Source organism: Borostomias antarcticus (assembly GCF_949987555.1).
Source record: "Borostomias antarcticus genome assembly, chromosome: 2".
NCBI lineage: Eukaryota > Metazoa > Chordata > Actinopteri > Stomiiformes > Stomiidae > Borostomias > Borostomias antarcticus.
The window spans coordinates 12,738,236-12,761,616 of record NC_140235.1 but is presented as its reverse complement, the minus strand read 5'-3'; the positions used below and the strand labels follow the sequence as shown (position 1 = coordinate 12,761,616).

General features: G+C 47.9%; 1 protein-coding gene across 2 annotated transcripts; it reads right to left on the bottom strand.

Moving 5' to 3' along the window:
- Positions 1 to 887: 887 nt before the first annotated feature.
- LOC311319254 (CSC1-like protein 2) lies at positions 888 to 23,199 on the bottom strand. 2 transcript variants are annotated; one of them, XM_084450749.1, is made up of 24 exons: positions 23,019 to 23,199; positions 17,136 to 17,362; positions 16,055 to 16,134; positions 14,500 to 14,538; positions 12,893 to 12,983; positions 12,691 to 12,728; positions 12,394 to 12,536; positions 11,960 to 12,011; positions 11,714 to 11,822; positions 10,306 to 10,376; positions 9,182 to 9,262; positions 8,943 to 9,066; positions 8,663 to 8,796; positions 8,392 to 8,529; positions 7,051 to 7,204; positions 6,161 to 6,267; positions 5,835 to 5,921; positions 5,647 to 5,712; positions 5,085 to 5,247; positions 4,808 to 4,913; positions 4,392 to 4,559; positions 4,114 to 4,229; positions 2,610 to 2,681; positions 888 to 2,394 (listed from the first exon to the last, which is right to left on the bottom strand). In XM_084450749.1, the coding sequence occupies exons 2-24, from the start codon at positions 17,337 to 17,339 to the stop codon at positions 2,209 to 2,211; spliced, it is 2,529 nt and encodes an 842-aa protein (XP_084306875.1). In that variant the 5' UTR covers positions 17,340 to 17,362; positions 23,019 to 23,199; the 3' UTR covers positions 888 to 2,208. The 2 variants fall into 2 exon arrangements, with proteins under 2 accessions (XP_084306875.1, XP_084306876.1); XM_084450750.1 differs by having other exon boundaries at positions 888 to 2,391.
- Positions 23,200 to 23,381: the final 182 nt, after the last annotated feature.

Genomic DNA, 23,381 nt, shown 5'->3' with positions numbered 1-23,381 from the left:
TGTCAGCCACTGCCCAACTTACTGCTGTAATATGTGTCCGTTTCATGAGCCTAACTCATAGGGCTGTCTTTGTCAAATAAGTAAATAAAAGGAAATTAATGTTACAAACGTAATGCCTTAAAGAAAAAAGAAACATCCTGAGTGAGTTCATCGTTCTACAGACACTTCATTGCACTAGACAATTTGTTACTTGGTCTATGCTTATTGTTCCTGGGCTATTGAGGACTAACATAATATGTCACAGTCAAAGCAGCTACCCAAATTAGTGTTCAGAAACATCTCAAAGGTATTCTTTATTTTGTGTGTGTGTGTGTGTTGTCTGAAATCTACCAGAGACATTGCTTTAGAAGAAAAACAGCTGGGCATTGGTTCTGTAAATGGAATGTAGAGTTGTAAAGTACAATTGAATATTCCATAACAACTTGAGATTAGAAACAAGCAAATAATTGTTATCAATCATTTTGCTAACAACAATTAAGCATAGTTCTTAGTAATCACTAGCACTGTTCAACAATGAACCAGAGGATGAAAATATCAGCATCTAATCAATGGGTATTCCAAGATTCCTTTTGTACAATCTGTGCTATCACTGTTATACGTTTTCTAACTGTATATGTTGACATAATAGACCACGCCCACTACAGCACCCTGTGCGAGGCGTGGTAACTAGGGTAACGTAACAACAATCGCTTGAACTTTCACAGCACAATCTACATGATTAGGTGTCTTGTCATATCATGAGGTGAAACAGACAGAGTATATAACCTTTTGTTTCTAAACTCTACATGTGGAATCTGCTCGTTCCACAGTGGAGACACCTATTGCAGTATTCTGACCAATTAGTGAATACCTTTTGACAGTGACGTAAACATCAAAAACAAAGAGGCCTGTTTGAGAACATAGGTAGGAGAATGCAGACTCAGGAAAAGAAAAAAAAAAAGTCAGAGCAGAGCCTGCGCTCACAGGAAGGAGAGACCTGGGCTTCCAGGCTTCGAAGCCAGGCTCTCCATCCAGAATCAGAATCACTGTCCCTTATGCAGTCATGTCAGAGAAGGGGCCTGGGTTAGGCTGGGCAGGGATGGGTATGTTCTCCTCCAGGAGGGGGGGGGGGGTTATAGGGGTGCCTTTCACAAGTTTGGTGGAGCTTGCAGGAGCAGCAGTCCAACGCAAGCCCGGACACTGGGCTTGCCGAGAGGAGTCGGACCGTTTATGAGGTATGGAGAACCAACGATCTTCATCCACAGTTTAGAGGGTATAACAAAATTCATTCCGGTTTTTCTTAGAGCAACGTATCATAATATCATGCCTAAAAATAAATACCATTAAAAAAAATGCTATTTTACAAAGCCCGAGTTCTGTAGCTGTACAACGTCAAAACATGTGCAAATCTAAATAGGAGAAAAAAAAGGGGTTTTAGTGTTAGTAGCAGAGTGTGGTTACTGGTCTTACACAGGGTTAGGAGAATCTTCCAGGAACCCTCAGGTGTGCAGAGAGTAGGCAATCCGTTAGTTTGGACATCTGTTTTCCAGATCTTTCTGTCTAGTAAGCTGCTTATCCAGCTGCAGCCTCTAGTGCAGACGATTAAAGGTGCAGGTAATGGATTATGTGAAAACCCTCCACCCTCTGAAGTCCAAGTCATGCCTGACCATACTAAAACTCTTAGCACACCAGACTCAAGTTGATGTGAGGGTCAAAATAAGTCACAGCACCCCGTCAGTGTAGGGCACAGGGACAAATATTCTCCTTCAAGTGCAATAGTGTTAAGGAAATATACAGTAGACAGAAAGCTAGTCCCCCGTGCATGACAAGGCAAAAAAAAAGAAGTCCACTCTCCATTTGTGCATCTCTTTACTTTAGTGTCCCTGACTGCATCAGTCTCTGTGTAGTGTTTGTGTTTTGTTTTTTTACTAGGTCTGGAGATGATGGAAGCAGGTGTCCTCGTTTTGCCAAGTGCATGGATGTCTTCTGATGAGTTCCAGTTGAAGCCGGGAGACGTGGGTAGTGAAGCAGGTGGATGAGTCCTATAGTAATATTGCAGTAATCCAGAAGTACGTCCCCCCGTGTTATTACTGTAAGCTCGCTCTCTGGAGCTCATTTCGTGAAGGTTCCTCATAGAGCTGTCGGTTGGTATCCGTAGCTTTATTCACATAATTCAGTGCGCCCAGTGCATTTCACATATTCAGCCTCGCACCCCCCCCCCCTCCCGTGTCAGTGCCGCACCTCATTCGCGATGAGGCTGTCCTCGCCGGACTGGAAGTCCGCTTCGTTGAGGCTGTTCCCCACATTGATGATCTCCTCGTCCTGCGAGGAGGACCCCTGGCCGTCGTCCTCTCCGCTGCCTGAGCCCATCTCGTCCGAGTTCGGGTCCTGCAGCACCTCGGCAATGTACATCTGCTGGACGGACGGGAGGGCGACGAGGAGAGGAGGAGGAGAAGAGGAGGAAAGGAGGGCGAGGAGAGGAGGAAAGGAGAGGAGGAGAGGGCAGACAGGACAAGATGGAAAACGAGCATGTCATGAGTTCTGTACCCAGTTCCAGTCAATACCCATCCACATCAATCAACGCACGGAACGTCACAACACTGAAAACGCGCCAAGCAGACGATACTTACTGCAGACTTGTTAGAGGGGGAGGTGCGTGCTGGGCGCCCGTTCTCCAATCCGTCGACATCCTGCGTGTCAATCTGGGCCAAACAGATACAACGCTTTAATACGCAAGTCTTTAATACAGGAAACTCTGTGATGGTGGGACCCAGAGAAGTAGACCCAACAGGCAAACACAAGGACTGTGGAAGATACTAGTAGGGTTGTATTTTGTGAGTCGAATCAGATTTGCCTGTTCTAACCAGAGATTCGACGATTCTCCTCAACTGCGCATTTGAAAGCATGCGCGAATAGGCTCATGCACTGGCCAGCAGTCAACAAGGAAATGTTTTGGCTGTCACTTTCGTGGACGTTAGAGCTCAATCCGTCTATGGGAAAAATATTTTTTTTCCAGTGGATATCTTATTTAAAGGAGTAGTTAAGGGAAAATGCATGTTTAGCCCTGTTTTAAGGTTACTTACGATCATATACAATGGTTCAACGTTGACAAAGCTAGCACTTTCGAGAAAGTTGATAATTGCTCTACCACCGTTTTGGTCATACAATGGATGTGGATGGGCATCTTGAAAAATCATTCAAAAACATGTTAAACTCTCGATTTCAAAGACAAGAAACTCACCTAGGTGTTAGTTAGCGTTCTGACATATAATTCGCCATAAAATAAGATTCTAGTTAATCTGGAAAGGCTTTTTTAAATATTTAGCATATAACTATTTAGTCGCAGCACATACGTGTGTAAACTTCCGCAAACTAGGTAGCCTAGCAACATAAACAATAACAAGAGCTACCGTAAGTAGCTCCGCTTCCTGAATCCCCTCTGCGGATTGATCTACACATCTACAACGGTCGCTTCAATGCAAGTCAATGGATTTCATAAAATGATCAATAAAACCCTACAGGATTCATACTTTGCGGCGAATTTGATGTCAGAACACCAACGGACACCAATTACCTCCTCGGTGAGCTTCTTGTCTTTGAAATCGAGAGTTTAACATGTTTTTGAATGATTTTTCAAGATGCCCACCCACATCCATTGTATGACCAAAACGGTGGTAGAGCAATTATCAGACTTTCTCAAAAGTGCTAGTTTTGTCAACGTTTTGATCTGAACCATTGTATATGATCATAAGTAACCTTAAAACAGGGCTAAACATGCATTTTCCCTTTACTACTCCTTTAATACAAGAAGATTGATCTAGAAAAGCAGTTTTGTGTTGTGATATTCCGTTTTAAATGCACGTGACTGATGGTGCATAGTAGGCTAGGCTGGACGTATAGTGGAGGGGAGAGGGGTTCAGTCTTAAGTCTCTTTTTCCTGCACAACAAATAGCTACAGCAATAGCCTAGGTCTAAAACTAATGAATAGTGGAGCAAAAAGACAACTGCTCAACCAAGAATCTCAGTCGACTTAAGGGCCTCCGACTGATGATTGTATTCGTCGACTAGTATCTAGTATCTAGTACTAGTATCTAGGCAGCCCAGATACTAGTACAACACCAGTGCTGTGGTTACCTTGTAGTTGTGGGCGCTGAGATATTTGAAGTGTCCGAAGCAGACGTGGGAGAGGCAGATGATGATGGTGATGACCAGGACCACAAACGTGAACATGGACGTAGCAGCCGAAAAACCTGGAGGACGGGAGGAGAAGGAAGATTCAACATATGCATATCGCACTTCATGGTCAAAAAGTGACCTGTATTCAACACAGAAGGAGCGACAGGGCCTGAGAGGGAATTGCAACCCCACGCTGTGAAGGCCGATGTCGGCCTGCGGGTGGAGCTGTCTCTCACCGGTGCGCACGGTGGAGAAGAAGAGCAGCCAGAAGAGGCAGAGGATGGGGGCCGCCACCACCTGGTTCACGGCCCCCGAGTGGATCTTCTTATCCAGCTTAGAGGGCAGGTAGGCGTAGTACATGTTGTACCGGTCTGCCAGGTGCTTCAGCAGCATGTACATCAAACCTGGATGGGAGGAGAGGAGGGGAGCGCAGGGGAGGAGGAGGGGAGGGGAGGAGGAGAGGACAGGAGAAGAGGGGAGGAGGAGGAGAGGAGGGGACGGGAGGAGAGGGGAGAGACACTCAGTGGGACTAATCCTATGAAAAACGTTCTATGTCCTGCAGACCTCCCCCGTATGTTCTGTGTACACTGCTTACAGCAGCCTGTCACCAGGCTGAAACGAGCCCCAGACAGACCGTAGACATGGGGCTCACCGAAGGGCACGATGATGGGACAGGTGATGCTGTAGGTCATGACGACGGTGAAGACGCACATCATCCAGGCGTAGGCGGCGCCAAACTGGAACTCGTAGGCTTGGTGCTGCAGAGACACACACACACACGAGACAGGATGTCAGGAAATAAATAAGAACAGCTTTGATTCCTTTTTCTTGTCTTTTTTTTAAGAGCCGGCAGCTAGCAATACATGGCCGCCTCTCTGTTGAAGTGTGATTGGACACTCAGGGCCGAGGAGCGGCTGGCGAGCACCGACCCTCTTCACGTTGCGGCGTTCGGCGACGGAGCGGGCCAGGCAGAGGCGGATCATGTACATGAGCAGACCGGGGATCCTCAGCAGGTCCATGGCGTTACCGATGAACGCCGAGGCGATGACGTAGTTCACGAAGAACGCCCCGTTATCAGGTAGGAACACACACCTGGGGGGCGGAGAGGGGAGAACCGCCACTGTGTCATAACGACAGGCGAGGAAACCGAAGAACAGAAGGATCAACAGCTGCGTTATGGTTTGCGCCCCGGAGCCGGGAGATAGTTTCGACACGACAAGCAGAGAACGATAACGAGTCAATCTCAGACTGCGATCCACAAGAGGACAACTGGCTCAAAGGTTGAGATACTGCAGAGAGGCGTTTAAGATACATACTGTCGCTGTGCAACGTTCAACAATTACATAAGATTTCTACTTTCAAAAATGACGCAGAGGGCTAGAGTCTTTGCTAGCGTCATTCAACTGGACTGCCCCTAGTCTGGTCTGAGTGGCTGGACTATTGATAGGCTGTTGATAGATTCAGAACTGTGGAGGCTGTCATAATACTCACTCAAATCTCACTGCTGCATCTGCCAAGAATCGCTTGTCAAAAAGCCAGCGGAAGAAAACATCCAAACTGCGACAGATGGGGGAAAAAAAAGTTTGTTAATATCTCATATCTGATCTGACAATAAAGACGATTAAAATATATATATAAGCTGCGTTGCTGACAGAGCTGTGAGGGAGGACATGCAGTACCTGCTGAGTCCCAGAGAGGGCAGCAGCAGGACCATGAAGATGAGGAAGGTGTAACATTTATGCATGGTGGTCCTGTTCTCTCCAGACCTGCAGAAAAACACACGGTGTTAAGTCCTCTGTGTATGACTGGCTGTGCTAGAATGTTCAGTATGTGTTAGGCCAAGAGTTGCTGTGTGTTTATATTAGCGAGTGATGTCTGGTGCTATATCTACAGTAAACTGTGTGTGTGTGTGTACTGTGTGTGTGTGTGTGTGTGTGTGTGTGTGTGTGTACTGTGTGCGTGTGTGCGTGTGTGTGTGTGCACATGTACAGTATGTGTGTGGTACCGTGTCCAGTGGGCCTCGAAGAAGGCAGAGTAGTAGACGATGGTGGGCAGCAGGGCGGAGAAGGCCCACAGCAGCAGGGTGGGGAAGAACTGTGTGACGATGGGGTTCTGGAGGAAAGGAGCGGACAGAGAGGCTTTCAGCACTGGGTGGGTTCTACCAAAGATTCACACCTTTACTGTAGGATCAGTACTGTTAGCCGAATACATACAGTAGATCGCAGGACTGACTTCATCATCACAATAGCGCACACATTGTATAAAGTGTATTTTGTACTTTTTTGAATACATTGTATTTTGTATTTGCACTGTCCTGTCCTGCTCCCTGTCTAATCAGTTTATACATCATTGACCTAAACAAATTCCTAGCATGTGTAAACCATATATAGTACATGGTACAATAAACTGATCTGAATCTAACAAGGTTATGTAATTGGATTTTAGAAATCAAACTCATGTATTCTATGAAGTAGAATTGTCTGATCAGTATTTACAACGCGCCAGATTGATGATGTGAAATCAAGTATAACCCTTATACTTAGATGACAGCTAGCTGACTTATGACCACAAAGGTACCCACTTCCCCATTGTGACTTGCATGGGGAAATTACTCATGCTCTGCCCAGATAGTTCTCTCTGTATGTCTTGTAACCATACTGACATTTGACATACATGTAACAGATGGGCGGTCAGACCGACCGAGAAGTCTATATAAACTAACATGAATCTTGTCTCGGGGTTCACTCACTCTGAGAGAGGGGGACCCTTCTCGAGAAGGTTGTACCAGTACTTTGCTTTAATGAACTTTCTTATTACCTTCTGAACGTTGGCACTCAATATTTACCAAAGAACACTTTGCTTTAACAAATTTCCACCACAGTTAACAGGACTCACATTCAGGTACTCCACAGGCTTGGTGACGTTGAACTTGTCCATGGTGGAGATGATGATGGCGGGTGTGGTGAGGAAGAAGAGCAGGAGGAACAGGATGCAGTTGATGATGAAGCAGCGCAGCCACCATGACACGCCGCCTATGGACAGATGTTCCCTGTGGGGACAGAGGTAGGTCAGTAGGCATGTGACAAAATATTGTGAAAACACAATACTATACAGCAAAACTCATTGTCGAGCTGACAAAATGGTTTGCGATTCACAAGCTGAAGATGGCTCTCAGTTCCTGGTATTGCTACCAAGCTTGCCGGCTAACTAGCTGGCATCCCCTCTCATTTTCCCAGAGTTGTTTGCTTATTGGACTATATTGACAGAGCTCCAGCATGCCCCCGTGCTTGGTTGGCACATCAAGTCAAGGGGATAAGACAGCTGACTCTGGGTGGTCAGGCAGTCAATTTCGGAAGTTGCAAAACTGTTGCAAATGTCTTAAAATCTCACTTTTCAAACTTCATGAAGGTTTTTCAAACTTTTCACAATCAAAATATATAAGGACAGGTCCATTGCTACCCAAAATGCTGCTTTTTAGAAAATAACTCATTTCTATCCTTATTCCTATTCCAAGAGCAAAAAAGTGTCTGATCTGATTTTATTATAATAATCCGATTTTGAGTAGATTCCTAGAAATTTTTCTCAAAGTCAGTACCTTGTATTGTGAATTGTACCGTATCATCCAATCTCGACAGGTTAGTCACACACTCACACACACACATATACACACAAACACACACACACTCTCTCTCTCTCCATCTCTCTCTCTCTGAGCAGGACAGACACTAAGAGATGAGCTGTGGGGTAATCTAATACTGACCCTAGGTATCACTTCATCACCAAGGGGATTGAGTATGTTTCACTGAAGTGGGGTAGAATTGAATTACCAATCAGCTGATGCTTAAAGTTGTTTTTTGATTTTTGTAAGATTTAAAAAAAAACAAATGTTATATTGCTATGATAAATCGAGAGGGATAAGTGACTGAGCACCTCTGTGAAAGGCGTGTCTTTGTAGTAAGAGCCAAGGACGGCATGAGTCAGATAATATTCATGACTTTATCCCCTGCCGTCATGGCAACAGTACAAGACCAGAATAGAGCCCGGCTTACACATGCATCAAGAAGTCAAAACAGCAGGAGGTCTGTGTCAATCTCAGCGGGAGGTTGACCTCATACCTCCACACCCGCTGTCTGGGATGAGACTAATCACAGATTCACAACCAGGACGTTGTTTCTTCACTACGGACAGCTGCTGGTGGATCAGGGGGAGTGTTCAGTGTGCTTTCAGGGGTCTTACCAGTACACGTTCTGTGGGTCCGGAGCGTAGTTGACTGTCCAGTCGTGTACATGGAGGCAGGGACTGAAGTTAGAAGACTTGGGCTCTCGTCGACAGTGGCAACCCTGACATTTACAGGCGTTGAAGTCCTTCAGGATTCTGAGAGAGAGAGAGGATACACCCCAAAGGGGGGTAAAGATGAACTGACATTCTATATACACAGACTACACACAGGAAGTACGACTCGTACACGGTTTTGGCTCAAACAAAAAACACAAAAGCGCACACTCACATGGCAGTCATGGCCTCGTTCTGAAAGGTGACGAAGGCCATTCCTAGGGGCTTGCTGCTGACCTTCTCCCGCTCCTTCCTGGACTCCTCCTTCAGCTTGGCCTCCAGCTTAGTGTAGTAGCTCACCGCCTCCTCCTGGGGACCAGATAGCATAGTCAGTATCTGAAACACCACCCTAAAAACTGCCTTGCCTATGACCCTGTGTGTTTCCGGTGAGGTGTCAGGTTTCAGCAGGTGAAGGGGGGTATGTGGAGGGGGGGGGGGGGGGGGGGGGGTCTCACCCGCTCACAGCCCTTGATGACGCAGCAGCAGAGATGCCCGCAGGGCTTAGGGTTGATCATGGTGTCGATGTGCTCCTTGGCTTCCAGGTCAGTGAAGAACTTCTTGCTGCGCTCTGTCTTCTTCCTGCAAATCACCCAAAAAACACCTGTGAACCACGAACCACCCACACCCACACACACGTCTGCCAACACTCAAACCCACATGAACTGAAACAAACATTAGTCCTCAGTAGCCCTACTTCTCAGAGTTCAGGTACATCAGCTTGGCCACATCGTAACAGATACGCGCCTCCAGCACCGTGCAGTTCTCATAGGCTTTCCTACAACACGGACGGACAGAGAGAAGGGAGAGAGGGGAGATTCTGTTAGGTCTCGTGGACGGGGAAATGTGTTCACACAAGCCAGGGAGGTATGTTCTGGTGCCAGTGGCCGAGGGCAGCTGTCTATATCAGATCACCATGGATTGGGTTTGAAAAGCCCCTCGAATCAAGTTTCACAGAGGCTATTTCAAGCCAGCATATATAATGACAATGATATAGATAGATGACATAGCAAAACCAGCAAACCTCCTCTCTCAAGGATATCTTCACTATTACAGTAGTGATTGCCCCTTCATCAAAATGCCTGTGAGGGTTTCAGCAGCTCTGAGGTTGTTGTTTTTTTTAACAAGGGGGCAACTCTCCTTTGCTAGCTAGCTTCCCTCCTATAGCCTCCCATTCAAATTCAACACATCTCCCTCACTGTCCCTGGCCCCGACTCCCCTAAGCCACAGACGCCCCTCTGTCTCACAGGTGTGGCTTCCTGCCTGCCTGCCATGTGACTGCATGGCGGCCTGGAGAAGGCTGCTCACCTCCTGACTGCCTGCACACTGTGGGCCTGGGAATGCACGGGACACACACACACACACGAACACACACGAACACACACACACACACGAACACACGCGAACACACACGAACACACACACACACACGCACACACGCACACACACACACTCTTTTGGAGTGTAAGAGCAGCACGCTGGTGAAGAAATAAGATTTAGCTTAATACTATTTGGCCCAGCAGGAGGTGAGCAACCGGCAGCCCCTCCTAGACTGTCCCACAGCCACATGACACACACAACCCCACTCATCTGGCTCTCATTAGAGACAATTACAGAGATAGGCCGCCATTGTCTGGCCTGAAACGCACGGGTTGTGTCAGGACTGCTGGCCCAAACAAGAAGAAACACGGTTCTCATCTGCTACCACAGAAGGTACGGTGACTCATGCCAGTGGAGCACAAGTACAGTCATGTTCTTCTTACACGTCAGATGAGCCATTTTACCGTCCTGCCAAAGCTTCGGTTTGTGTTTGGCACTTACTCAAAGTGTTGCTTGATGGTTTTCTCCTCTGCGTATTTGGAGATCCCGTTGATGAATAAAGTGCGTTTCACCTGAGAGGGGAAGCCAAGAATTTTTTTTTAAACCAAGTTAAAAGATTTTAAGACCAAAACAGAACCTTCTAAAAATAAGAGCCATCTTAACAGCTCTAAAACGGGACGGGGGATGAATGCGCTCTGTGATGGCGGCCTCGGTGGAACGCTACGCTAAAGCTTTATTTATACTCAGTCGCCAAGTGTCGTACGACAAATGTCTGTCGACAGAAAATAAAATGTCGACCGACATTTAGCATTTATACTTGTCTGATCACCTCCATGGTAACTTGCAGATGAATGGCAGATTGATCCATGGCAACGTACGTGCATTCAATCTAGCTATCCAATCACAGCTGTGCAACGAAAGTGACGGCGTCTGTGACATTAGAAAGTTTGGTTCGTGCAAGACACTCCTGTCCGACACAAAAAAGTGTTGACGGTGACGTAATTTCTGTCTGTCGACACTCTCAAAAGTATTAATGGGCCTTAAGCGTCCGAGGTGAAAGGCGGGCCGGGTCTGTCTGCCAGGGGCTCTCTCTCTCTCTTTCTCTCTCAGGCCGGGTCTGTCTGCCAGGGGCTCTCTCTCTCTCTTTCTCTCTCAGGCCGGGTCTGTCTGCCAGGGGCCTGGCGTTCACCACGTCTCTCTCTCTCTCTCGGGCCCGGTCTGTCTGCCAGGGGCCTGGCGCTCACCACGTCTCTCTCTCTCTCTCTCTCTCTCTCGGGACGGGTCTGTCTGCCAGGGGCCTGGCGCTCACCAGGTCTCTCTCTCTCTCTCTCTCTGGTCTGTCTGCCAGGGGCCTGGCACTGACCAGGTCTCTCTCTCTCTCTCGGGTCTGTCTGCCAGGGGCCTGGCGTTCACCACGTCTCTCTCTCTCTCTCTCTCTCTCTCTCTCTCTCTCTGGTCTGTCTGCCAGGGGCCTGGCGCTCACCAGGTCTCTCTCTCTCTCTCTCTCTCTCTCTGGTCTGTCTGCCAGGGGCCTGGCACTGACCAGGTCTCTCTCTCTCTCTCTCTCGGGTCTGTCTGCCAGGGGCCTGGCGCTCACCAGGTCTCTCTCTCTCTCTCTCTGGTCTGTCTGCCAGGGGCCTGGCGTTCACCACGTCTCTCTCTCTCTCTCTCTCTCTGTCTCTCTGTCTCTCTCTCTCTGTCTCTCTCTCTCTCTCTCTCTGTCTCTCTCTCTGGTCTGTCTGCCAGGGGCCTGGCGCTCACCAGGTCTCTCTCTCTCTCTCTCTCTGTCTCTCTCTCTCTCTCTGGTCTGTCTGCCAGGGGCCTGGCGCTCACCAGGTCTCTCTCTCTCTCTCTCTGTCTCCCTCTCTGTCTCTCTCTCTGGTATGTCTGCCAGGGGCCTGGCGCTCACCAAGTCATCCTCCCTGTAGTGCATCTTGGAGGTGTGTCGCCTCATGCTGTACACCGTCAGCAGCAGGTAGAGGAAGGCGAAGGTAGTGTGCAGCCACAGCAGGGGGGCACTGGGAGAAGAGGGGGGGGGGGGGGGGGGTGAGAGAGGTCAGCACAGTCAGTCAAGACCACACACACACACGCTCACGTCTGGCCTTCGAACACGTAACGAACGGGAGAGGCCAGGGTCAGGAGAATCACGACTCACTTGGCATCCAAGTTGCCGATAGTGGTTCTCCCAAAACTGTAGGCATCGTTTTCTGTGGGTGAGTGAGAAAAGAAAAGGGTTAGGCTTGTTAACAGGAGACAGGGCAGCAGGGGGAAGTGAGTCCAATTAGGCGTAATGAACTAGGTACCGTGATGACTGATTGGTATATAAGTGTCTGTAATAACCGAGACGGTGGTCTCATTAAGATAAGGAACTGGAACCCACGCTCCCATAACTAGAACGGAGCACTCATGTGACGTACATCCACTGTCTCAGCACAGGTTGAGAACGTGACCAATAAGATCCGAGCTAGATTTAGAAATAAAGTGACCACATTTTGCCCCCGAACTGAACTACGTTTCAACCCGTTGGCCAGACCTGGCCCAGGTCATTTGTCCCGCCATGATGTCACACGCGGAGACGCCGCCTCTCACCTAATAGATTTCCTGAGAAGTTGACAGGAAGTACGATCCCCACTGACAGCACGCCCACCACCACCAGCAGGCCTATGATGTGGCGCTGGAAGGACAGGTAGTGCACGGCGTCCTCCCCGCACTTCTCCCTGATCTCTTCATCCCTAGAGAGCAGCAGAGCAGCACACAGTCAGACACGGACAACATCTCACCACCACCACCACCACCACCACCACCACCATCTCTAAATTCATAATAAACCGTACACTGCGTAAATTCAATCTGATAAATGGATTAGATTAAACTTGGCACATTTACTTAATGCGGAAGATGGCCGTCAACCAGGAACAGAAGCCCTGCAACGGGGAAAAGAGAGAGAGAGAGAGAGAGAGAGAGAGAGAGACAGACAGAGAGAAGAGAGAGAGAGAGAGAGAGAGAGATGAGATAGTCCTCTGGAATCTTCCAGCCAGTGTGACCCCTGACACCATGACCTGAGGAAGTACATAGTAAGGCTACTTACAGTGTCTCTCTGGTCAAAGTCCATCGAGCTGGAGACTGAGGTGAGGCGCTCGTAACGTTCAGTTGGCTCCGACGTCATAGCTGAGGCCACACTGCACACACAGTGATAAGAGACAGCATTAGCATGACACTCCTCTACTCCACAAATTCACCACTAACACCAGGACGTAGGTCAGTTATGTCACTTAGGTCTGTGGACATTCATGATATAGGTGTTGATAGCCACAGTTGTGGTACAGTCTAGTTAAGCTAACACACCCGCATCCACACACACAGTCGGGCCCTGAAATGGGCTGAAGAGGTTTCACCACCGGTCCAGTATCCACACGTTGTAGCCTTAACGCGTGTGGATCCTGGGCGAAGGTTTGAGTCTGTTACACCGACACGCCGAAACCTCTTCAGGCCCATTCAACGCTGAGCCAGGATTCTAGCCTGGAACAGTCAGTTCCAGTACGAGGTCTCTGCCACACACAGCTGTTAGACAGGGACACGGAAGAAGGGATGACGCCGCTAGCTCTAGAGATATAAAAAGGGCATTCACGCAGGGACACAATAGAAACCCAGTGAAGTCATTAATAGACAAGACTCGGAGGTGTAACTGATCCAGCAGAGCTCAGGTCACATGGCTCGGCATGCACCAAAGAGTTTTCAATCACGGCTAAACAAAGCCAGACACATCGAGGTCCTTCCCTTCATCGCATGCAGTCCTCTGGCGAGACATTTTAATTTATACGGTTTGAAATGACTGGGACAGTGGGTTAAGCCAGGTGTAATGACACACGAGGGTCAGTGCTGCCCAGTGGACTCTGAGAGACCAGTGCCCCGCTGGATCGACAGTGTTAATCAACATCACAGGACGACACCCCGAGCTCTTTGAGGTCTGTATACGAATGAGAGATGGGGGGGGGGGACAATGGCCACAAAGATAATCCCCCATCTGTCCTCCTCATCCACATACCGCCATCAGAGAGCAAGGGCTGGCTAATCTTCTAGTGTACGACCACTCCCACAGACACAGTGTGGCCCCCTGGGAGGGGGCCCCGTCGCCTACGCACACCCACAGGCCAGCTGTAGCGTTACCTCTCCCTGGACGCTTCGCGCCCGGGCTGCTCATCATGCGGGAAGCAGGACGAGAAGTGCATGCTGGGCAAAGAGGTCAGCGCGGAGATTAGCGCACACAGATGTGATTAGGCCACGGAGGGAGCGGAGGGAGAGATGGAGCGGTCGTCCGACAGTACAGGGGGATGAGGGGAGAGAGGGAGAGAGTACAGGGGGATGAGGGGAGAGAGGGAGAGAGAGTACAGGGGGATGAGGGGAGAGAGTACAGGGGGATGAGGGGAGAGAGGGAGAGAGTACAGGGGGATGAGGGGAGAGAGTACAGGGGGTTGAGGGGAGAGAGTACAGGGGGATGAGGGGAGAGAGGGAGAGAGAGAGTCTGGCACTGAGGAGAGCCTGGAGGGAAAGAGAGAGACCCCACACGACGCCGACGTTGGAAAGAGGTGAAACCCACACCGCCCTAGTCAGGAAGGAAGGGAGTTAGGGCCAGACGCCTGGAGAAGGAGAGAGAGGAGAAAGAGGGTGAGTTTGAGGCACGGTGAGGGGACATACTATTCCCGATCGTCCAGGCGGCTGTATCTCGGATCCGTTCTTCGGGGGGGAGGTGTTGGGGGCGGGGGGGACAAATAACAAAGGTTAGCTTGGTCTGGATGAGTAGGCAAGACGGATCATGTGAAACACATCACGCAGTCATATTGATTTTGGCACTGGGAAAACAAAGTACCTCTGGCGGGCGATGCACCAGATAGAAAGAAACACTCTAAAACATCTCCAGGGGCTCAAGGCATTGGGTAGTGAGAAATAGATAGGGATGCTGGAGAGAGGAGGATGAGGGGAGTTTGCCTGCACTAATCATTATCCAGATTCTAACTACGAATGGGTCCCCGCTTCTTAAAGAACAGTCGGACCCGGTGCTAGTGGTTTTATTGTGCGTACAGGATGAAACATGCAGCTGACCAAAAAGGAAAATCAAACCTCCGGTCAGTCGTGAATCACTTGGTACAGCTGAGCTGGCTAGCAAGGCCATATTCTCAGCCGGCCAGAGGATGGAAGTAAAAAGCCAGACACAGAAGTCAGCAACTTTCGAACGGTGTCATGGGACTGATGTCTATATATTCTGTCGGTTACAAAAACAACCCCTTGTCCTGTTCCTACCCTAATTCTGTGTGAGTGTCTCTCTCTCTCCCACTCTCTCTCTTCTCTCTCCCTCTCCCTCTCCCTCTCTCTCTATCCCTCTCTTCTCTCTCTCTCTCAGCTGCACAAATACCGGTGAGAATGAGCCTGTTGTGTCGTTTCTGGGGTAGAGAGCGAAGCCTGAGGCAGTGTGAGACCCTGTCTTCTGAACCCCTGTCTCTCTACACGTTACCCAACACCCTGCAGCTCATGAGGTCAGGCAGACGCTGGCGTCTCTCAGTCAGAGAACCTCAAGGTGCGGGGATCGGTGCATACAGAGAGACATATTATTCCTACTGACCGGTACATGCAATACAATTCAGACATATTATTCTGAGTTGCATGCACCTGGAAGCTCTTACTGAAAGCATACTAAAGTTTCATCAGCGCTAGTACAGTATGCTTCCTTTGATGGTCAAATTAACCGACACTTAAAATGACACTTTTTCCTGTCCAAAGTTAGTGACTGCTACCCATACATCTTTGGATATCATTTCTATATAGTCATATTATTTAAAGAGAGACATGCTGTTCCTATATAGGAGGTTGAACTACTTCTGTAGTATTACTGTAGTACTTCTGCACTGGCTTTGACTTGCCCAGGGGCAAGGTAGAGTAAAAATAGTAACATTTTATTCCTAGATCTCTTTATATGAGAAGCTTAGCCCCAACAAAAGAGCGCGGCTTAGAAACAGTCATCCCCTCGCTGAACAAAGCACATATCAGGTTGCAAAGCTAACCATGTTACAGTGGCGGCGGAGTGACACGGCAGCAGCTCTTGTTCTACAACAGTCTACGTTACCGCGCCACCAGATAGCGCCGGCGTTCTGTCAGAGCCGACCCGGTTATGGCTATTACCGCACGTCACTCTCGTCTGTGTTGTAGCGTCTTGTGCGTGCGTTGGCGCAGCGAACCGTGGGGCGGAGTTAGTTACCTGTCTGCGTCGGTCACCAGGGCCAGGCGGCCATAGTCCCACGCCACCTTCCTCAAGATGGAGAACACAAACAGCAGCCCCTGGGGGAGGGAGAAAAACAAACACAGCGTGTCTTCAAAAGGCCTCGCCGTCACCTACGCAGCGCAGAGTAACAGGGCAGGGCACAGCAGGGAGGGGGGGGGTGATTCCCAGTGTCCACAGAGGGTAGTTTCAGAGGTTTACTTTAAAGAGCTTTCCAGAACTTTCTCTAGGGCTTGTTCCATGTTCAGTAGCCTAGGCCTAGCCTGGCTTCACCAGACCCAATTCGCAAAAGTGCGAAGAGCCTGGAGCTGCTGAGTTTATTTTCGATTTCCAAGGAGTATTATCAACGGTCACAGACCAAAATGTCTCTGGACGCAATTGGATAGACCTACAACTAACCATTGTTGCGGCAAAACGTGGGTTAGTCGTTGTATCATTGTATCAAATGGGTGCAGTCGTTGTATCAAACCCGCACCATATTAGGTTAACGGTTGTGATTGGCCCTGCAAATATCTGCCAGGTGGAACTCAGTCTGAACGGGAATGTGGCCAGACTGATCTGCGGAGAGAAACAGAATGTGAGCTCATGTGATCAGGATGGCGACGCCAGGCGAGCCGAGGCCTAACAGCACGGATAAACCGGTCGAGACGCATCTGCACAAAGCAGGGCTCATCATGTTTGCTCATCATCATTACTCATCAAAAAATGGTAAATGGACTTATATAGCACTTTTATCCAAAGCGCTTTACAATGAAGGCCTCTCATTCACCCATTCACACACACATTCACACACCAATGGCGGCAGCTACCATGCAAGGTGCCAGCCTGCTCATTGGGAGCAATTTGGGGTTCAGTGTCTTGCCCAAGGAGTCAAGGACATTTCGACATGTCGTCAGGAGGAGCCGGGATTCGGACCTCCAACCCTATTATCATTGGACGACCCGCTCTACCTCCTGCCTACCTACCACCAGCTGCCCTATGAGCTATACAGCCGCCTACATGAGGTAGCCCATAGCAGCTGTAAAACATCACGACCCCCTCCGCTCTGCGCTGGGCTCACCAGGAAGCACATGAAGTCGAGGGCCAGGACGGTGGGCACGCCTCCGAAGGGGAGCCCCTGGAGCACCGTGCTGCGGATCCGGGCCGTGTAGCAGTACTCTTTGGAGCCGTTGCTGGGCGCCTTGGTGGCGGGGCAGTTCCCCAGGTCCGAGCACGCCTGGGCCGCCGCCCACACGCCCGTCATGATGATCAGTACTCTGAGCATGCTCACTGCAGCATCCTGGACACCTGTGAATGAGGGGGAAAGAGGGAAAAACTGTCATCGCGCGTCGTACCCGTTACCGATCAATACGATAAAACAAGTTAAAAAGCTGTTCCAAGTTGAAAAGCAGCCTAGTTCCGTTCAAAGATAAACAATGAAAATCCGGGACACGGGCCCAATCGTTTTCCAAAATCAAAACGACTTTGCTTTTGATGTTTGTGTAGAGCTCCTGACAGCGGTAGCCGTCACAGCACAGGCTGACTGGAACTCTGCCCAGGCCTCCACAGCACAGCACACAGCCCAGAGACCCTCCAGCTCTGAGGGCTCCTCCCTCATTCTGTTCCCTATCCCTGGGCGGCCAGCTACAGCTCAAAGCTTTTCTGAGTCAAGTGCACATTAGCGCCTCAGAAGGTACCGTTAGGACAGGAAGAAGGTCCCCAAATGAGACGTGATGCTCATACACAGTATGACATACTGTACTGTAGGGCTAGTTGATTAGTCTAGTTGATTAGTCTAATAAAATTAAATAACACAAATCACAAAAACACCTTTGTCATCGAGAATCCAAGTTTTTGAAAAACCAGCACACCACATCACACCACAACACATAAGCCAGTGCCCGAGACTGCAGAGCATACATCTGAGGCCTCTTTGACTCATTGTTGCATAACACAACGTCAGAGGGTACAGGGTAGACTACTTGAAATACTGGTTCTACCCAAATACGAAGCCACATGCATAAGGCAGCATACCAGCATCAACACTGATAGACGCGTCAACTGAATCTCAGCCTAAATTCAGCCTTAATTTAATATATATATATATATATATATTACAATTGGATTGGAATAAGCTGAACTGAGGTAGGATTTTTTCTCTTCCGAGACCAAACGGAGTTGTGAGAGGCCATCCTCTCTCCTCAGGGAGGGCTGCTGGGTACTAGCGTCTTCTTTGCGCGTAGAAAATGCACAATTTCCCGTCTGTGCCTCTGCCCTTCGACCCACACTGACACCAACAACGTTCGCACTGCTGCTCTGCTCGTCTGCCCAACACTAAGTCATTTATCCTCACCCTGGAATGTCGTGACATCACCAGGGAGAGGGAGGCTGCCATGGCGGAACAATGGACTGATAGAGGGCAGAGGGTTCAACGCCACGGAACCGTCGCATCCCAGAGGAGACGGCGTTGCTACCCGCTGGCTGCCCCTGACCACACCGCCTGGGGCCAGAGCTGCAGAGCAGGCCATCTCTGTTGGACAGTGGTGCACGGATGCTGACAGCTCCAGCTAAGACCCATGCAGCAAATGCAAAAAATCAGCTTTGAACGCTAATTGTGCAATACCTTCGTAAACAGGCCTAGCCTGCCAGCCATGAAAAACCACCTGCTCACCAAGGCCTTTGGCCTGTAGTGAGTGAGTGAGCTAGTTAGTTAGTTAGTTAGTTAGTTAGTTAGTTAGTTAGTTAATTGGTTTATGTGCCCTTTTTTGTTCTGGTCTGTCTCTGTTGTCTGTCTTACAGACACATCTCACACTGTAAAGCATCCTTGGGTCTATTAAAAGGTGCTATACATGTACTGTATTATTATTATTATTATTATCCTTATTGTTATTATTATTATTATTATTAGCCTACAGGCCTAGGCTACCCTCGCACCATGCATGTGCAGATACCTCATCTAGACCTACTTACTTAAAAGCTTGAACAACATGTTTTAGAAAGACTACAAGAGTAGATCAAAGACTGGATGATCAGGGACTTAAAAATCTGGTTACCCTTGACATAAACAGTGAGAAAACTGTGTCAAAAGTCAAAGTACCACAACAGAAGCAGTACCAGCTGTACCCCCTCTGTAACCAACATGACTCAGCATGGAAGACTGTACACTTATCCACCTGATGCCGGTTGCTATGGCACCACAGGCCTGGCGTTCTCAAAGTACAAACAAACAGGATGAGGGATGAGGGCAGTGAGGAAGAAAATCACATGCTGATCGTTTCTTAAACTCAATTTGAAGTTGTGTCCGCTGCTGTAATCTTAGGAGAACCTCTCATGTCAGGTAGATATACAGATTGGCTAAACGTCAAAGGAAAGAGATTTAGAGAACGGAAGAGCTGAGATTTAGAGAACTCAAAGAAATGATTAGCCTTGCACAAACACAAACCACACGAGATAAACCACGCTGACTCTAAACCACGTGTCAGATGAACCACACTGACTCCAAGTATGCTGATTCTAATAATGTGTACAGCACCCAGCTTGACCACTTCCCCTGAGCACAAGTAAGCTATAACCAAACAAGCTTGGCAGCACCACAAATAACTGCACTGTCTGATTATGCAAGGGAGCTTGGCTTTCTTTTAAATCAAAAACAGAGGGTCTCTTCACTTCCACTGAAAACATCTTCCTCAGTCCGGCAAGGATTCACTCTGAGCCTGTCTGGAACCTGCTCACATAGCACTGACTAAAGCCTACAGTATAAGCAATAGGTTATACCGGCCTAGATTTACAAAACATTCAAAGCTGATCTAGACTAAACAGCAAACTTACTTACTCATCTTACTAAAGAGACATATTTTGAGGGATAGATTAAGGGATAGGTTATTGTGGAGTAATTTTGTCAATCACTCATAAACTTTGAGAAAACCAGTGAATAGAGTTGCAAAATTCCAGGAATATAGACAAACTTCCCATGGGAATTAACTGGAATTTGTGGGAATTAATGGGAATAAACTGGAAAACAGATTTTCTCATTTATTCCTGTTAATTCCTGTTGGGAATATTTGTAAATTTGTGAATATTCCAGGAATTTTGCAAACCTGAATGCTTGAGATTTAAAATATTGCCTGTACAAATGTCCGGGACTGCCTTGTAGAAAACATGCACATCATTTAAGCCTCGGATACACTAGAAGACTTTCACAATCTTAACAGATTATGAAATGACTGGGAGTATACACTAGACGACTGGCTTCTGATGATTTTTGTATGACAACTGAAAAACTGGGTATCGCACATTTAACAACTGGACCAACGAGTGACGAGTTTACACTACACAATTGCGTCCAGAATCTGCCCAAAAATATCAAACATGTTTGATATGCTCCGACTCGCTCCGACTCGGATCGAGAGAAGTCTTTTCTCATCATACACTTTCCGATTTAAATCTGTACCCCTCATACACTTCTGTGCCAAATTGCCACTCCGACTACCCCCAACTAGTGCAGACTGCTGCTGACTAGGGCAGACTCGGCAGGATTGTGAATCGTGTATAAAATCGGGCATAATATCTTGTAGTGTATCCTCAGCTTTAGTCAGATGTCCCGTCAATATCTGGTATAATTAGTCACTCACTGAGACAGAAAACTGAACTCTCTGTTATCACTAAGGATGTTCGGACACATTGTGTAAACTCAGCCGACAAGGTCTAGGCCCCTAGCTGGGCTAACTGATTTCCAGGTGAGAGTGCTCTACACAGTACAACCTATTGACAAGCTCTCAGAAACAGGCTAAATGTCCCTGAGTTTTGAACAGCACAGCTGTCCTGTTTGACAACATTTCCTAGTTGACTTGACATTAGGTTAGGGTGTTCAGAATTCCTTAGATAAGAAAAAGACAAGTCAAGTCTGATAATCTTTAGGATAGGTGTGAATGGAAACTATTGGCCTTGTGGGGGTCACAGCCTGTAAATTATTAACATCGATACTGCTGAATAAAGCCTAGCCTAAGCCTTGAGTAGCAAGATTATGATGATGATGATGTGACTTTAATGCCTCTACCTGAGTCATCAGAGGAAAGCCTCTCTCATACAGTAACGTAGCATGCTCTACCTACCAGAAACTACAGGACCAGCCAAAACAACCGCACTTGTGAATGAAAAATGTGAGAAGTTGGTGGGGTAGACTATAGGCTAACATGCCCAGAGTGGTGCACCCCCCCCCCCCCCCACCCCACACACACACACACACAGTGTCTCCCTGCTAAGAGAGACAGAGGGAGCTGAATACTGTGACTGCTTTACATTTTTACCACACCTGTGATTCCCGCACCCCAACAACCCCAAGTGGCAGAGAGGACGAGACAAGTCAAACATCATCATGCGTTTAGAAACAGGAGATTAAAGCGGTCTACTCAGAAGAACACAATGAAAATGTCCCTATTCCAAATGGGTGGTTATCACTATTTTTTCAGGCATCTACTGCATCAAGCCTAATCAAGGGCCCAGATTCTAAACTGCCCTCTCTCTGTTTACCTTCCTGACTAATCTAAAAGGCAGGCTGATATGACATTCTGGTGGAAATCTGAGTCACAACTTCCACTAGCTAGTTTCACAAGTCTCTTCCAGAGCAGAATGGAGGATAGAACGGCTAGGCTATAATCCAGCCCTGGAAGAGTAGAAACAAGGGAGGAGGTAACTGGATGCAGTATCCTCTTCTCTTGGAGCCTGATAAGATTCTCCAGAGCAGGTTTCATTCAATGTTATGACAGCATTAAAAGAATTGCAGGAATTAGCCCTCTTGAAAGAAGCTCCTAATTCCAACATCCACACAAGCTCCATGCTCCATATCCAAGCCATGGAGGCTCAGAATGAAATGACATGTAAAATATGAAGCAAGCCTGCCTTCACTGACTTTACCACATAAGTCACACACATCCACAACAATGTCAACATCTACAACAGTCACAGATAGATTTTCATGGAATTATATTAGGGTAGGGCTTGGGATCTCTTACTCGTATATTCAGCAGCAACACACATCAATATTTCACCAAACCCAGTCACCAAACCCTAAGTGAGGTTCATAAATACAAGATGAATGTGGCAGAGCTGTCTCGTGTTCGTTCCTTTATTTCTAACTCGACCAATGTCAGTGAATGTACACGGATCACATTTCTAAAGACATCTTCATAAAGGTCCTGGCACACGGTGCTAAGAGTCAGACAATCATCCAACTGCTGTGGTTGACAAATACATTTCCAGCATGTCTCGTCATATCCCAGAGCAATTAATAAATACCTAATAATTAATTAATTATATTTATACCAGCACGTTTCATTGTGAGACAATCTCAAAGGGCAGGGAAAATTCATATGCATGGGCCTGGTAATGACCAACCTTAAAAATAAAATACAGTAACCATACAGAGACATCGGGATTATATACCTGTCAGTAATCTGCGGATTATCTTCCAACACACTGCCCTACAAGTGGACAATACATTTGGTTCTTGGATAGACTTTAGCTAGCTAGCTAACTGCCCAACATTATAACAACATTGCTAGCTAGCCATCTTGGCAAAACCAAGTCCAAGGATTCAAAAGATCTGCAGGCACGGATGCTAGCTAGCTAGCACAGTGCGCCGCTAATCTAGTGTCGCTGGCTAACTGCGGCCAGACGCGTCCAGTCATACCGCCGGGTGGATCCCACATCTACTGGAGCTAGCTGGGCTAGCTAATCCCTGACTGAGCTAAATTCCAATGATGCTAAACGTGTGCCCTGGAACGGCGTGTTCTATTAGAAGTATTAAGTGTAGAAATCATCAAAAACAATGCCCATCGGACCATACGAATAATAACACATATGCGCGTAAACAATTCTCTAACCATCTAGCTAGCTAACGTCGGCTAACTAGCTAAATGGTGGTGCTATTCCCCCGTCCCATTCGCGGTTGCTCGGCGTCGCTTACCTGGCTAGCTGGTTGATGATACGCAGTGAAGGGAATATTTTTCCAGACCTACCAGTCAGTCAAATCCCGGCAGGACACACGGAGTGATAAAAAGTCCCACCTAGATATCTTGCTTTAATATTATCTATTCACAAAATCAGTTCGGTTAACGACTAGCTACATACCCCCTTCCTTCACGCAGCCTTTGTGGCTTGTCTCATATTAAGCACAATAAAATTGACAGTCGGTCAGACTAGCAACGCAGCTAACCAGTCCGACCAGGCATCGGAGTCTGGAAAGGGGTGTAAAATGACATAGATATTATACGTATAGACTGAATGCGAGCTCATATTTCCATTATATTTGAGGGTCGTGTACATTCTA